Here is a 16680-nt window from a genome sequence, read left to right as displayed (position 1 = left end):
AGAGAGAGAGAGAGAGGAAATCATCCGTCTACTGACCTGTATGTCCTCACTAAACTGAGGGAAATCACGAACGGTAGGTATAATAATTTATGAAGAGTAACGAGCCTCCATTATGGGAGGTAAGGGTTGCATATGACTTGCGCTACACTGTCGTGTCATCCTGACAAGATGTTGCATCACTTCCACTGTACCCCTCCACTAGTGGTGGCAGCGCTCCACACGTAGGCACGAAGCAAGCACTTAACGGGCATGAGTAATTCTTGTGTTTACACTTGTAATATTTGCTTTGTTTTGCGTATGCAGCTCAGCGTTTAAGGAAGTAATTGTTTTGAATCTTCGTAATCTTCATTTTCAAGAAAATAAAAATGTATAAGAAATGCATTGTAATTCTCAGACAACGACGTTGTTTGTTAACGCGCATCGGATCCGGGGACGAGTAGGTTTCATTGTTTGTTTCTCCAACAGAAGTTCAGTCATCTATAGGCGATGGAAAGTTTTCAGATTCCGCCATAATCAACTTTACTTTTTAACTCTTAGCGGGTGATATTTTCTCAAATAGTCTCCAAAGCAAATACCCTTCACTCATCGTTAATCAAGTCATACTGAGTATACTATTCTGAGGAGACCTCGGGTAACCTTGTCCCAGGGAATCTACCCCAACGGCCGGTGGCAACACTGCAGGGTGGCGCACGGCTGCCTGAGGTGGCGGAGCTCACATATGAGGAGTCCGGCGGTAGTGGCGCGTGGCCTGTCATAAGTGTAACCATCACGTACCCTTTGAGGCTCCTAAATACTCTTCCGAACGCATGTGACCAGTTGTTGCGTCGCGTGTAACCTAGATTGACGCAGCGACGGAGGGGCAGCCTGAGGGACCGAACACCGATTCCTGGTAAGTACTTCCGTGGGTTGCCTCGTAGCAGCACAAGAGGTTTGTACTGATGTTTCTGGAATAAGAAAGTGAAAGGATTGCATCACTTACAAGAGTACTTCCTTCCGTGTATAGTTATGTGAGCTCGTAAATTCCACCGTCGGTTACAACAGAAACGGCAAATCGTGTATACTGCCCCTTTTCACCCCCCCCCCCTTTTCGTTGCTTTTTTATTTACATAGCTCAAATGGCAATTAGCACTACCCCAGCTACCATCCCCTCCCTGTCTTTAGCTTTACAGTGTCTAAAGTCAGGGATCTCCATGACCAATAACCCAGGAAAACTACTGTTGTACACTCGTGGGACACAAGTGTTGACACACTGTCCACTGAGTTTCGTTCGCCGGCCCTGACTTTAAAATATATACACCGCATGGAAAGAGGCTAATGTTCAGATATGTCACCACATATACACTCTCCATAATTTATTATATATGAATTTGTCAGTTGTGCACACTGATAACAAGTTTGTAATTTGTGGAGGAAAATGTCTCTTTTTACATTTCGTTCAAATTTAGTCAAGGACAGCTAAAGTTGTTTACAAGGCTATTATGCATTTGAATAAATGTTGTATTCATTCCTGCAACGTCCTCCCTAAGAAAATACGAAGAAAACATTGATAACTTGCACAAATATTCTGATATGATCTAAAAATATATAATGATGAAACCATTTGACTCTCGCTTGACAATGTTATGTAATGACGTCATCGACCATGCCAGCCGGCGCATTTAGGAAACTAGTAGGCTATTGTGAATTGAATTGAATTACAAAGCTATTATTTTGCATTTAAGAATACTAAGCGATTCGTTTGCATTTATGAAACTAAGCCATTACTTTGCATTTACGAATACTAGGTTATTATTATGCATTTAAGAAAACTGCTATAATTTTGCAGTAACTTTTTTTGGTCAATTTACGGTTTCACCCAACCAACGATTTTCTCACGTGGTTCATGTTTTTCTGCTGATAGATGTAGAGAATTCCGTGATTTTGTTCATCATTTCCGTCGCAAATGTCTACTTTTCGAGTTATGCCTCTTTTCAAGTTATGCCTATCCCCTTCCCTAAACGATCTTGGGGGACCTGTGGGAACACGGGGTTTTTTGGTGGGGGAGCATGAAATCGACTAATATGCATTTCAAATGAGGTCGAGAAATCAACAGAATCGCATTAGTACACTAGTGAAAAGGCATAGCCTACATTTGTTTTGGTTGGAGCGGGGAAGCGGCCATTGTGATGTAAGCAGTGTTGCCAACGATCCGCTATGGGTGAACATTCCATCCTGATCTGCGCATGCGCGGACTTTGTTTACATACACAGGGCGGATTATTTTCGGCACGGTACCATGTCTTTTCTAGCTTACTTATTGTGATCTGTCCCACCCGAGTTTATATTTGTTTTTTATGAAAGTAAATGATGACGTATGTTTTGAATTTGGAAAATGCGTGAAATATGAAAGTTGATTCCTGCACCTCTTGTATGTCAGCAAATGTGATAAATGAGATAACCTGCACCCCTTGTATGTCGGTAAATGTGATAAATAAGATAACCTGCACCACTTGTAGGGGGAGGTGGGGCAAAATGGCATAAGTGGGTAATATGGACCACCCCGTTTTCTGTGTTTTTAGCTTCTGCCAGCTATTGATAATGATATGGACTTACTCCTCGGCTCATCAGTCAACTGTAACATCGGGGCAAGTTTGGACGCCGTCGTTTGTTTGTGTGTGAAAAATCCCAGAATATTTTATCACCAGCTGATCTATTGGTAAGGGTCTGATAAAATCGTGTTTATAGGAGTACTGTGACTCATAATTTCATGTGTTATTGCATGATTCTTTGGTATTACTCTGTGGATGAGTCTGACTACTGAAACATTTTTCTGCACCGCCATTGTTCCGCTGAGATTGTTGTTAACATTTTCATTACCCTTGGGGCAAAACGGTTCACTTAACAATAATAATAATTTTTTGCTGCTAACTAACTCACAACTTCAGTGAAGCAAGATAAGGACAAAGTGTTCTCTGTTTCTTTTATATGAATATTAATTTTATGTTCAGGAAGGTAATGTCACTTTTCGTTTGTGAGTTCATGTTGTTCATGCTATTGAGCAAAATAACAATTATTTTTGTAATGCATTAAGAACTTTTATGTTCAGAAAGGTAATTTCACTTTCACTTGTGAGTAGTTTCATGAGAGTTCATTGGTGTTAATGCTATTGAGCCACAGATCATTTATTTTTGTAATGGAATAAGAACTTGATGTTCAGGAAGGTAATATCACTTTTCATTTGGAATTCATTGTTGTTCATGCTACTGAGCCTAAGAGCAATTGTTTTCTAATGGAATAAGAACTAGATTATTTTAGTTTTGTTAAGTAATCTTTCTAATGTGATTATCTGTCAAAACGTATGTTTGGCATGTTACCAAGCATTTCCATATGAGGGCCATTTTGCCCCATACGTGAGGTCCGTTTTGCCCGGACCGCAGTACAAAATGGTCCACTTGTGGCTATTTTATTTTTTTAATTCATGAGTAAAGGATCCAAAGTAGTTCTTCCAAAGAGAGTTTATTTTGTTTAATAATGAATAAAGATTGCAAAAATACCAGCTATCTCTGAATATACTACAAAATTAATGCAAAATCTGGAGTGAAACCTTAAGGGTGCCGTTTTGCCCCACCTTCCTCTGTGTCGGTAAATGTGATAAGTGAGATAACCTGCACCCCTTGTACGTCAGTAAATGTGATTGGTGAGATAACCTGCACCCCCTGTACGTCGGTAAATGTGATAAATGTGATAACCTATACCCCTTGTATGTCGGTAAATGTAATAAATGTAATAACCTATACCCCTTGTATGTCGGTAAATGTAATAAATGTGATAACCTATACCCCTTGTATGTCGGTAAATGTGATAAATGTGATAACCCTTGAATGTCATCCTGGAATTTGGCCATTCTCTCATAAAAACTAGCATGCTGTATTGCCGCCATCTTGCCTGGACAAACTAATATCAACACTCTGTGATAGTAAACATTGAGTTCTGCGCATGCGCAGATCAGGATCGGATAGACTAAAATACATTGATGAGATTTATCGCCACGCCGGGCTGCCCACAACATTTCCTCCCGTCACTCCAGAAACACAGGCCGAGGACCGCGAACTTGTTTTCCACTGGAATGCCTCAGATTTGCTACACTTTTTTGTGCTGTCTGTAGCGCCGGTAGGGTTTTTTGAGGGGCGTTATAGACGGCCCCAGCCTGTTAGTGGCGCAAGCTAATTTTATTTATGGTGGCTGGCGTGATGTATGACTTGCTTGGCCCATGCTGCCTCCCGGTGCTCCTCTTGACCGAAGTTGCTGAAGTTAAGGTTGATTGAAGATCCGGACAGCATGCCAAGTGCCTTCCCACCCGTCATCTTAGCCACAGCCTCTTTGACCTCAACCAGAGAGGATGAACTTTCGTCAATGGGTGGGTCAGCATCCACCACTTGTAACCCAGCAACTGGAAGCTGCCGACGTGGAGAGTCCACCATGTACAGCTGCTCAAAGTTCTCAGCCCAACGTGCCCTCTGCCCATTCATGTAAGACACGAGGCAGCCGTCAGCTGTTCGGATAGTGCTCACCTAATAAGAGGGAGACTTGGAGCGGAGCATCTTCATGGCTCAATAAGCAGGTCGGGGGTCATTCGCATTTAAATGGCCCTCGACTTCCTCAGCGAGACTCCTGACATACCTCTCCTTGTCTCTCCTCAGGAGAGCTCTAGTCCTACGCGACAGAGCCCTGTATTGGTCCCGCTTCCCAGCAAGTGCAGCGCGACTCTCCTCAATATCCAATCTTCCACCGAGCAAAAGAAGCCTCCCTAGATCTCGCGCTTCCAGTGTCCTCGGCATCTTTGCAGAGTCTTTACGTTGAAGGTATTTATTCCAGTTCTCACAGGGTCTTCAGGGTGCTGAGCACATCGAAATGATTTGAGATCACTGCATACCCTGAGCACATGCCAGGTCCTTCAGCCTCTCGAGATGGAACACAGTAGTGTTCCATCTCGAGATTCTTTTTGACCTAACATGAAGCTTGAGTGTTGCAACAACAAGCCTATGGTCAGTTGCAAAGAACGCAGCACTCCGGTAAACCCTGCATTTCTGAAGGATCCTCCAACGAGTATTTACGAGAATGTGGTCGATCTCCTTAGCTACACTTCCGGCATCGCTATATCAAGTCCAGCGGTGGCTGAGTCGTCAGAGTAACGGCTCCGTGTTCAGGAGGACGCGAGTTCAATCGCCGCCCGGTGCCACCAAGCTGGGATTTTTCAGCCGCCGCCGAGTGGCTTAAAACTATCCACATGCTGTCCAGAAGACCACCTATCAACCCGGACTCTAGATTCTAGGATCAAAGATGAGCTCTGGGAGGGCAGCATGAGCCAATGCAAGATGGCGCCACTATAAACACTCGCCTGCGCCAGAACGGGCTGGGCCGACCATCAGGACCCACCGGAAAGAAGCCTTGGACCGACCATAAGGATCCACCGGGAAGAAGCCTACCGGCGCAATAGGCCGCAATGTAAAAAAAAAAAAAAAAGATAAAAAAAAGCTCTGGTCTCTGGTACCAGGAACCCGCAATTCTCAACTTTCTGGATTTTGCAAAATTCAGGAGGAGAGAGCTGTTGATGTTCCTGGTACATTTGCGGAAATGAGTTCCTGTACCCACTGTGGTAAGCCTTCCCTCCAACCGGCAACGTCGCAGTAGTGCTACTCAAGTGTTGTTGTGAATAAACGATGTTCGTCGTGTTCGGCTGTGAGTGGCGGAGAGGTTCACTGCTATTCAGGAAGTGTAAGGGAGGCTTTATCCATAATTAAGAGGTGAAAATAAATGTAGCATGTGTATGTAACACATGTTAAACCAAGATGTCACTACAAAATAATAACACCAGAGAGAAGACGAGGCGTATTATCTAGAGTCGAGACTTTGATGTTCCGCTCATTCATCAGCATTCACGTGTGAACGTGTGCACTCTCTCTCTCTCTCTCTCTCTCTCTCTCTCTCTCTCTCTCTCTCTCTCTCTCTCTCTCTCTCTCTCTCTCGATGGAAATCCGATATAATTTTCTCACTTTCTAAGAAATCCGGCCACCTGTTTTTAACCAGTCTCTCACATACCTTCGCAACCACACTAGTGAGTGATACCGGTCTGTAATTTAATGGGTCCGCTCTCTTGCCTCCCTTAAACATCGGTATCGTACTATGTTTGCTCTCTTACAATCTTGTGGTACCTTTTCTTTACTCAGAGAGGCACTCATTATGGAGTGCAGTTTCTCTGCAAGTTAATCACTACATTCTTTCAAGATCCACCCTGATACTCCATCCGGCCCCGTCGCCTTTCTTACATCCAATTTGTTCAAACTTTCTTTGACCTCCTGCACCGTTAACTGAATCTCTTGCATAACCTTTCCTTTTTCCTGGCCCGGGGGTTGTACAAATTCTTCTTTTGTAAAATTATATGGAAGCTGTTATTCATCACCTCTGCCATCTTTGCTGGGTCCTCATATGTGGTTTCATCCATTTTCAGTTTATCGATTTTTTCTCTTCTTTAATTTGCCGTTCACACGTCTATAAAATAGTTTGGGTAGGTCTTTTCACTTGTCGATTATATATTTTTCATATTTCCTTTTTTCTTATCTTCTAATCTTTGTATATTCATTCCTTGCTTGCTTGAAATCGTTCCACGAGTTAATTCTTCTTCGTCTCCTCCATCCCTTCCATGCTTCCTCTTTTCTCTTTCTAACTATCTCGGATCTCTTGTTAAACCACTCCTTTTTACCAACATCCTTTTTGGTTACCTTGGGGACATATCTATTTTCGGCTTCCTTGTATAGCTTTAAAAACTCCTCCCACTTATCCTGTGTACTCTTGGCTTTGAACAGCCCACTCCAATTTGCATTTTCAAAAAAGGTTCTCATGCTAACAAAGTCACAGTAGTTGCTTCTCCCAATTTTGTGATTTTCTTTTCGGTCAATCGTTTTCTTTTCTGATACTTCAAATTCCACAACCTCGTGGTCACTCTTCGCTATTGGACAATCTACGTTAAGATTTTCTATTATTTACTGCTCATTACTAAATATATACCAGGTCTAGTCTTGATGCCTCGCCTTCTTTCCCGAATCTGGTATGTTCCTTGATCCACTGAGTCAGCACATGTTCCACTGCCAGTTGCAGTAGTCTTCCTCCCCACGACTCGTCTGCTCCCTGCGTCTCCCAATCCTCCCATTCCACCTCCATGCAGTTGAAATCACCCATTATAAGTATTCTCTCACACGCCCTCAACATTTCATCCTTGCAACTCACCGTCTCTTGTATCATTTGTTTATATTCTCGCAACCCCATACGCTTGTTCATGGGGGCACATACCCTACATAATGCCTCCTTCTTCCTTCAGCACCCACAGTTTTCACTTTCAACACCTCTGTCAAGCCTTCACCCTCAATTACCACCTCCACCCTAATGCCTTTTTTAACCATTAACATCACACCTCCTCCCTGTTTTATCTTTCTGTCTCTCCTCCATATGTTGTTTGCACCTTCTCCAATCCCCACCACCTCAATTGAGTCACAACTTAGTTTCCGTCAGCCCCACAATATCAGGTTCTTTGTCTCTCAAATAGTCGTTAATTCTATCTACGATGAAAGTATTCCATTAATATTCGTATATGTCACTTTCCACCCTTTCTCCTTTTCTGTTAGTTTTATTCCCTTCTTCCTCTCGACCCTATGAACTACTTTCTCACTTTCATATCCATTACTCTCCAAAAAAACTCCCTCTTCTCTTCTTGCGATCTCTTCTCATTTAAATCACGAACCTCACCTCTAAAGGCGGCTTTACACTTGGCAATTCGCGGCTGGCAATACAGGCGCGGCAGCATTTTTGGTCTGGGTCTGGGTCTGGGAGCTCTTCTCGCGGCAAGTTCTCTGCAGCTGAGCGTGTCCGTCTTGTATTGCCGCCTGGCGGCCGGGTAAACAACATGTCGGCGCCAATAAAACAAGAAATGACAGATGCAGATAACAATATTTGGAGCCGGGAGGCCGAGGTGGCATTGCTAGAGGAAGTGAGACAGCATCGACACTTGTGGGACCCACAAGATAAGCTCTACAAGAAGCAGAGTCTGCGCAAAACAACTTTTGAGAGAGTGGCAGCAACATTGCGGGAAATGTTTATCTCTTTGCGAGATATCGAAGGAGGTATAAGGAACGGTTATTTTCGTGTATTATATAATCACACTATGTAATGCCTGGGGGTTGGGATGGCATGTTCCTCCCTTCTCCTTTGTTGTTAAATGCAACAATAAACAATCAATCAATCAATCAATACTACTTATGATAAAACTCGTTTACTTAAAGTATTTCTACAATATTAGGCTGATGGACCAAACTCATTGTGGTTTTAAGATATGGTAGTAGCCTTTTGGGGTGTCTGGGGTGAATTCATGCCCTTGCATTTACTAGCAGTTTACGTCTTGATGCTCCCGGCGGCTCCTCCCACGTGTGAAGGTACTTTCTCCCGAGAGCACCCAGCCGGTCTAGCCGCTAGATCGTCGCGGGTGTATTGCCGGCCAGGAATTGCCACGTGTAAAGTGTGTGTGTGTGTGTGTGTGTGTGTGTGTGTGTGTGTGTGTGTGTAATTCACCACGACCTGATCACGCGTTGGTCTCGTAATCGCCAGCAGCAGGTACCCTCCCGACATGAGCAAGTGCTCTTTATCGTCGATCTATGGGTACTGCCAGGACCTCACACACCACACACCCCATCCCCTTTGCTCAAGGGGGGATAGTAACCACTCCTAGTCAACGGAAAGAATCCGGCCTGAGCGGGCTCAAACTGCTGCCCTGTCAGACCGTGAAGCCTGGCAGTGTGTGTGTGTGTGTGTGTGTGTGTGTGTGTGTGTGTGTGTGTAGTTCATTCATAACACCCTGATCACGAGTCTCTCTCTCTCTCTCTCTCTCTCTCTCTCTCTCTCTCTCTCTCACACACACACACACACACACACAGAGAGAGAGAGAGAGAGAGAGAGAGAGAGAGAGAGAGAGAGAGAGAGAGAGAGAGTGAGCAACTTCAGCTGGCCGTGCAATAAGCCGGAGAGCCTTACTGCACCCACACCTCACTATCACCTGTCATCCTCGTCCATGTAGCTATCCAGTCTACTCAAACCAAGCTACCGTCGCTGCACTAACTATGTGATTGCTTAGTCTATTCCATTCCAGAGAGAGAGAGAGAGAGAGAGAGAGAGAGAGAGAGAGGCGGGCCACACTTGCCATGGAGGTGGGCGGAGCTTGAGAGCCAGCCGGCAAATCTGCGAGGAGTGCGGCGCGGGGCTAGAAAACTGTACCTACCTTCGTAAATATATAAAGCATGTATAAAGGAATTGTACTGTACTGTATTCATGCCCTGCCTGTGATTCTTCTGTCTCTTCCCTGCTGCAGGATAATGTCTGAGGGCGGCAGTCGGGGCGACGTGGCAATGAGGGTGATCGCGAAAGTCCACAGGCCGGGGGTCACGCCGGAGGAGATGGCGGCCGGCTACGACGAGTGGTCCGAGAACTACGAGGAGATGGTGAGAGAGAGAGAGAGAGAGAGAGAGAGAGAGAGAGAGAGAGAGAGAGAGAGAGAGAGAGAGAGAGAGAGAGAGAGATGCCTTCGGTACCAAGTGCCTACGCAGAATCATGGGGTATCGCTGGAATGATTTTGCGTTAAACCGGCGACTACTCCTTGAGGTCCGGGAGTGAAGTGATGCGGCCCCTGGGGTACCCACCTGTAATCACCCGCTTCCCCGTCCCCTTAGATGATCTGGAAAGGCGGGTACCGTGGCCCCGCCATCACGCTGGAGGAGGCGCTGCGTTGGGTACCCCCGGAACGGCGAGCTAAGGCCAGGGTGCTGGACGTGGCCGCTGGGACGGGCTGCGTGGGCCGCGAACTCCACCGGGAAGGCTTCAGGTGGGTGCCGCAGGGCCGCAGACAGGGGGATGTCCGGTCACCATACTTAAATATCCTCCAGTCCACTCCCTCATGCCTGCTAGTGCCTCAGCCTCAACACGAGTCCAACGCCAAGAGATGAAGATGATGTGTTGGAAATTACAGCAGCTTGTGTAGAGGCAGGGCCGCTGGGTGGGAACTGGGAGCGGGCAGGAGCGGCATTACTATAGCCCATCAACTCTAGCTTAAAATGGAGCCCTGTGACTTGGCCCGGGGAAACCCCCATTGTTTACAGATCTAGCGATGACCTGGGCATGACGTTTTGTCTCACTGTTAGTCTGTACGTTATCTATTTATGGAATTTACATATATTCATAATACGACTGCGTGGTGTTATGAATGGCTTGGGATTAGAGGGATTGATTGATTGATTGATATAGAGTTTCTTTCATGGCGCCGCAACATCTTGGTCATATGGCACCGGAGTAATAAAATGGAAGGCAAATAATTAAAATAATCTAAGGGTGATAAAAGTTATTAGGAAGATAGTTTTGAAATGGTCCATTCAGATATAGCACTAATTTAAAATATAATAAAATGTTTATTAAAAATGCATTAGTGAAATACAAAGAACTTTCTATGAAGAGACCCTACAAGAGATGGAGGATGCCCATCTCCTGCAGATATCCCATGACGTCATGTCCAGGGGTGAACGCCTTTTCACCCAGCATTAGGAAAGGAAAAATTGTACATCACGACACCGGGAGAGGTACTGCTCACGCAGATCCCGCAGACTGGGGCACTCGACCTGGGATTAGAGGGAAAGACAACGACTCAGTAAACCTTCCATATCACTTGGCAACGTGGCTCATGCAACGTTGCCGCCTGACGGACCTTGGCAACATGCGCCAGGCCGCACCATTCAACGTTACGCCACAATGGACAAATGAAGGAGATCTCACTCTTGCGCCCTGCGCAGCCATGCAGAGAGAGAGAGAGAGAGAGAGAGAGAGAGAGAGAGAGAGAGAGAGAGAGAGAGAGACACCCTCTCTGAGGAGAGTAATGGAGTGATGTGGCACCAGTGCAGTCTCGTAGGGAATCCCTGCGTCGCGCCCAAGGGCTCAAGTTAAAATCGATAGGCTATACTATGTTAGGAATTAGGCCAGTTAACCGGGGGACTAGACAAATTAACTATTTCCCTTATGGAACTAGTCTCGGGCCGAGAGTTCAAGCCAACTATGAGTATCGTCTGAGCTCAAATAAGCATTGGATGGTACTTGAATACTTCGGTCATCGGCTCCCAAACCGAGACAGAATTAACTTATTCACTGCCTGAAGACTAACCACATTTACCATGAAAGGAATAACAATAGTGAAGTGTTTCCTTTCATGAAATAATAACTAATTGTTCTTGCTGAATTAAAATTAAAGAGCAAGGATAATTTAACCTATGGAAATAGAGAGGAAAGCCACGCCACCTGGCGAGAGAAATAAAAAATATCGCTTCAGACCCACGTGGTTGGTTTTCTCTCACTCCACCACCGGCCTTCACAAAGTAAAGACCAAGGCACTGCAGCCCACCCATTAACTCGGACGCAGTGTACCTTCTATTAACTGACTGAGGGATACTACACCCGGCAACGAGACTTCAGAGACAACAATATCTTTTGAAACCCGCTTCTCAGCTAAGTGCCCCCAGCAGTTATTTGAGACAGATAGATTTTACTACACGTATCCGGTAGGATTATTATTTGTTCGGCTGTCTGGAGGTGCTTGTTGGATACCTTCACCACCTAAAAGCTGGTAAGCACTTGTTTGTTTGGGATTGACTGACGGGTGTGTTATTCACTTTGCGAGTGACCTAACTGTTGGGTAGGGTAAATTTACTGATTCCCAACAACTACTACTACTGCTATAACTTCTACTACTACTACTACTACAACTACTACAGCCGTTCCCACAGGCACATAGACGCTGTGGACCCGTCGGAGGGCATGATGAAGCAGCGGGAGACTGGCATCTATACCAACGACTTCCTGGAGTTTATCGGCAGCGGACACTCCACCGTGCCCAAAGGTATTAGTATTTTTTTTTTTTGTTTTACATCAAAGGACACGGTTCAAGGGCAACAAGAAGAGTACAAAAAAATGCCTGCTACTCGCCGTTCCCATAAAATATAAAAGTAACGAGTAGCCAAAATAGAGGTCAATTTCGAGAGGAGAGGTGTCTTGATACACTTCTTGAAATATGTCAAGTCATAGACAGGGGGAAATACAGACGAAGGAAGGTTGTTCCAGAGTTTACCTCTTGCATAAGGGTTTTGGATAGTATAGGGATGAGCATGAGTAGAAAGTCGTGTGCAGCGGGACCGCGGGAGGGAGGCATGCAGTTAGCAAGTTCAGAAGAGCAGTCATCATGAAGATATCGATATAAGATAGAAAAAGAGGCAACATAGCGGCGGAATTTAATTAAGAGGTAGAAGGTTGTCAGTAAGAGGAGGAGAACTGATGAGACGAAGAGCCTTAGACTCCACTCTGTCCAGGAGAGTTGTGTGAGTGGAATTATTGTTATTGTTGTTGTTTCATATGTAAAGATTAATATACGTATTTTTCTTTTACATCTCTCTCTCTCTCTCTCTCTCTCTCTCTCTCTCTCTCTCTCTCTCTCTCTCTCTCTCTCTCAGACACATACGACCTGGTGGTCACCTCGGGCGGTATGGGCGAAGGTCACATCTCACACAGTGGCCTCGACGACGTTGTGCGCGTCGCAAAGAACGGTGAGTGAGTGAGCCTGCGTGCCTGCGTGCCTGCGTGCGTGCGTGCGTGCGTGAGTGAGTGAGTGTGAGTGTGAAAGTGTTTTTACAAAAAAGGAGACAGCTCAATGGCACACAAAAAAACCAATAATATAAAAAAAAGCCCGCTACTCGCTCCTCCTGAGAAAAAGAAAATCCAAAGAGGTGGCCGAAAGAGAGGTCAATTTCGGGAGGAGAGGTGTCCTGATATTTTCCTCTTGAATGAGTTCAAGTCGTAGGCAGGAGGAAATACAGATGAAGGAAGATTGTTCCAGAGTTTACCAGCGTGAGGGATGAAAGAGTGAAGATGCTGGTTAAATCTTGCACAAGGGGTTTGGACAGTATAGGGATGAGCATAAGTAGAAAGTCGTGTGCAGCAGGGCCGCGGAGGCATTCAGTTAGCAAGTTCAGAAGAGCAGTCAGCGTGAAAATAGCGATAGAAGATAAAAAGAGAGGCAACATCGCGACGGAATTTAAGAGATAGAAAACTATCAGTTGGAAGAGTAGAGCTGATGAGACGAAGAGCCTTAGACTTCACGCTGTCCAGAAAAGCTGTGTGAGTGGAGCACCCTCCCCCCCACACGTGAAATGCATACTCCATACGAGGGCGGACAAGGCCCCTGTATATAGATAGCAACTGTGCGGAGGAGAAGAACTGGAGGAGACGATACAGAACGCCCAACCTCGAGGAAGCTGATTTAGCGAGAGTGGAAATATGAAGTTTCCAGTTGAGATTTTGAGTTAAGAATAGACCGAGGATATTTAGTGTTGAAGAAGGTGACAGCTGAGTGTTGTTGAAGAATAGCGGATAGGTGTTTGGAAGATTGTGTCGAGTTGATAGGTGGGGAAATTGAGTTTTTGAGGCATTGAAGGACACAAGGTTGCTTCTACCCCAATCGGAAATGATTGCAAGGTGTGAGGTTAAGGGTTCTGCAGCCTCCAGTCTGGAGTCGTGTACTTCCTGTTGGGATGGGCTTCTATTGAAAGAAGTTGAATAATGCAGAGTGGAGTCGTCGGCGTATGAGTGGACAGGACAGTTTGTTATTGAAAGAAGATCATTGATGAATAACAAGAAGAGAGTGGCTGATAGGACAGAGCCCTGTGGAACACAACTGTTGATAGGTTTAGGGGAAGAACAGTGACCGTCTACCACCGCAGAGATACAACGGCCGGAAAGGAAACTGGAGATAAAGGAACAGAGAGAGGGATAGAATCTGAAAGAGGGCAGTTTAGAAAGCACAGACTTGTGCCAGACTCTATCGAAGGCTTTCGATATGTCTAGCGCAACTGAGAAAGTTTCACCGAAATGGCTAAAAGAGGATGACCAAGAGTCAGTTAAGAGAGCAAGAAGATCGCCAGTAGAACGTCCATTGCGGAACCCATACTGGCGATCAGATAGAAGGTTGGAAGTGGAAAGGTGCTTTTGAATCTTCCGGTTAAGGATTGATTCAAAACCTTTACATATACATGAAAGTAAAGCTATAGGGCGGTAGTTTGAGGGATTGGAGCGGTCACCCTTCTTAGGCACAGGCTGTACAAAGGCATACTTCCAGCAGGAAGGAAAGATAGATGTTGATAGGCAGAGACGAAAGAGTTTGACCAGGCAGGGTGTCAGCACGGAAGCATAGTTTTTAAGGACAATAGGAGACTCCATCAGGTCCATAAGCCTTCTGAGAGTTGAGGCCAGAGAGGGCATAGAAAACATCATTTGGAAGAATCTTAATAACGGGCATAAAGGAGTCAGAGGGGGGGGTGAGTAGGAGGAATATGCCCAGAATCGTCCAGGGTGGAGTTCTTACAGAAAGTTTGAGCCTTAGAGATAGATGAGACGGCAGTGCTGCCGTCAGGGTTAAGGAAAGGAGGGAAAGAGTAAGAAGTGAAATTGGAGGAGACATTTTTGGCTAGATGCCAGAAGTCACGAGAAGAATTAGAAGAAGCAAGGTGTTGACATTTTCTATTGATTAAAGCAGTTTTGGTAAGTCAGAGAATAGATTTGGCCCAATTCCGGGCTGAAATTTAAAAGCCATAGTTAGCGGGAGTTCGAAGGCTCTGGAACTTTTTGTGAGCTGCCTCTCTATCTTTAATAGCACGAGAACAAGCACGATTAAACCAAGGATTTTTAGTATGAGGAGTAAAAAAAGAACGTGGAATGTATGCCTCCATTCCAGAGACAATCACCTCTGAGATGCGCTGGGCACACACAGAGGGGTCTCTCTCCTGGAGGCAGTAATCATTCCACGGGAAATCGGAAAAGTACATCCTCAGGTTGTAACGGTGTAACGCTTGGTTGCGGGGACTTGCGGGCGTGAAGGGAAACTCTTGCTGTCTTAGAAGAAATATATTCTTAACCTAAGATACAGCGTAGCGTGGGTGAGAGAGACGAGACGCTAGGTGTGTGTCGTGCGAGCTCTCTCGAAGGAGTGACGAGTTACAGAGTGGAAAATAATGAAGTTACAATTCGTCACGTATGTCAAGGTGACCTCTAAGCTTGATGAAATGTTTTGTATACAAACTGAGATGGTAACCACTGACAGCTGACATTCCTACAAGGTGGCGTGATCTATCTATCGTGGATTTTTTCCATTGATATTGCATGCCTAATCCGTGGTGATAATAAGTAATAATAATAATAATAATACATTGATATACTACAATTACTATAACACTGCTCGGTCACCTACCGCTGATCGCGACCTCGCGACACCCCCCAAAAAATCTAATTAGTAGTGGACCCGATATAGTGTGAACATGTTGAGCAGACTGCTTATGGCACAAGTATAATAAAAAATGGCTAATCAGGAATACTCGTGTAGTAATGACATAAATAATGAGAGGTAACACCAGCGGGTGCGATATAAATCATAGAAAAAATCTCTAAATGGAGAAACATAAAGACACAAGTATCTGTAGTTAACAAGTGGCATAGTTACAGAACATGAAATGCTCATCCAGCTTCCAAAAAATAATAAGAAGAACAACAAAAGGTGGGAACATAGTACAATGTTATGGTACAGGAGCAGGAGAAATGACACATTTCTTTCCTTTTTTCTTGCGTGAGAAAAAAAAAAAAAAAACTACTTAGCCAGGGGTTTCCCTGCATCCTGTCGCCTCGTCTGAACAACCAAATAATCGTGCAGGACAGAGTTCCTCCTAATAAGGTAGCACATGACGACGAGACTGACGAACATCAGAAACATTGGCACAAAAATTCCAGGGTACAAGTAGGTGAGGTGCAAGTATTCAGGCAGCGTTTCCTCCAGGGTTTCTGCAAACTCTGTTTCGTTTGCGAAAGATAATGAATGAAGGGAACTAGTCACATAAGAGATGCTGGAGAAGTGAATGTTATCGAGAGACCGCAGAGGAAACACTCGATGGGAAATATTGGCCGTGAACACCAGACGGATCCGGGACGGGTACGTTGTTATGTTAGTGGAGCGGATATAGCATGCTTCCGCTATGGCATAGTGACCAGTAACCCGTTGATAAGTGGTACCCTCCGGGCAGATTACCGATACATAGAAGGACTGAGGAAAATAGAAATATTGCAGACCCTGAAAGTTCTTATGGAAAACAGGTGTTGGTGGTAGTTGCTTGTAAGGGCACAGGGAAAGAGCGTCAGACGCGTTCCCTCGGGTGAGGGCGATCTCGCACACTCCTCCCCGACCGGTAGGAAGGCAAAAAGAGACGCAGAGCAATAGAATCGCCTGAAGACCGTTTCCTTGCAATATTGCAAGAGTGAGTACCTACCCGTTGAATACAGAGCGAAATCCTCCGCGATTAAGAAAAGAGACGGGTACGTGTCCAGGGCTAACACACTGTCCTTGGCGGAAAAGGGAAATGGAACAATTTCATGGGCCTCAAACACGTCCGCCGTCTGAAATGGAACATGAATGATTATGGCATCGGGCGTGAGGCTGGACTCGATCAAGGGGTAAAAATATTGACTCATGTCTGGGGTGAATAAAGGCTTGAGACTATAATTTTGATACCCGATATGGATAGTCGTTCTC

At 45.1% G+C, this 16680-nt stretch overlaps 1 protein-coding gene across 10 annotated transcripts in view; it reads left to right on the top strand.

Annotated features, from left to right (window-relative positions):
• The first annotated feature begins 732 nt into the window (after positions 1-732).
• The window catches only part of LOC127002481 (demethylmenaquinone methyltransferase-like), a 92038-nt gene continuing 76090 nt past the window's right edge, over positions 733-16680 (top strand). For 3 of the 10 annotated variants that reach the window (XM_050868480.1, XM_050868482.1, XM_050868483.1), the window contains exons 1-5: positions 733-889; positions 9391-9520; positions 9749-9900; positions 11843-11955; positions 12563-12655. In XM_050868480.1, coding sequence (XP_050724437.1) covers positions 9395-9520; positions 9749-9900; positions 11843-11955; positions 12563-12655 — 484 coding nt within the window. In that variant the 5' untranslated portion in view covers positions 733-889; positions 9391-9394. The remainder of the gene's footprint in view (positions 890-9390; positions 9521-9748; positions 9901-11842; positions 11956-12562; positions 12656-16680) is intronic. The other 7 variants (XM_050868484.1, XM_050868478.1, XM_050868476.1 and 4 more) reach the window with 4 other exon arrangements.

This window comes from Eriocheir sinensis, chromosome 23 (genome assembly GCF_024679095.1).
Source record: "Eriocheir sinensis breed Jianghai 21 chromosome 23, ASM2467909v1, whole genome shotgun sequence".
Taxonomy (NCBI): Eukaryota; Metazoa; Arthropoda; class Malacostraca; order Decapoda; family Varunidae; genus Eriocheir; species Eriocheir sinensis.
The sequence above is the reverse complement of the archived record's forward strand: the minus strand, read 5'-3'. Positions and strand labels throughout refer to the sequence as shown.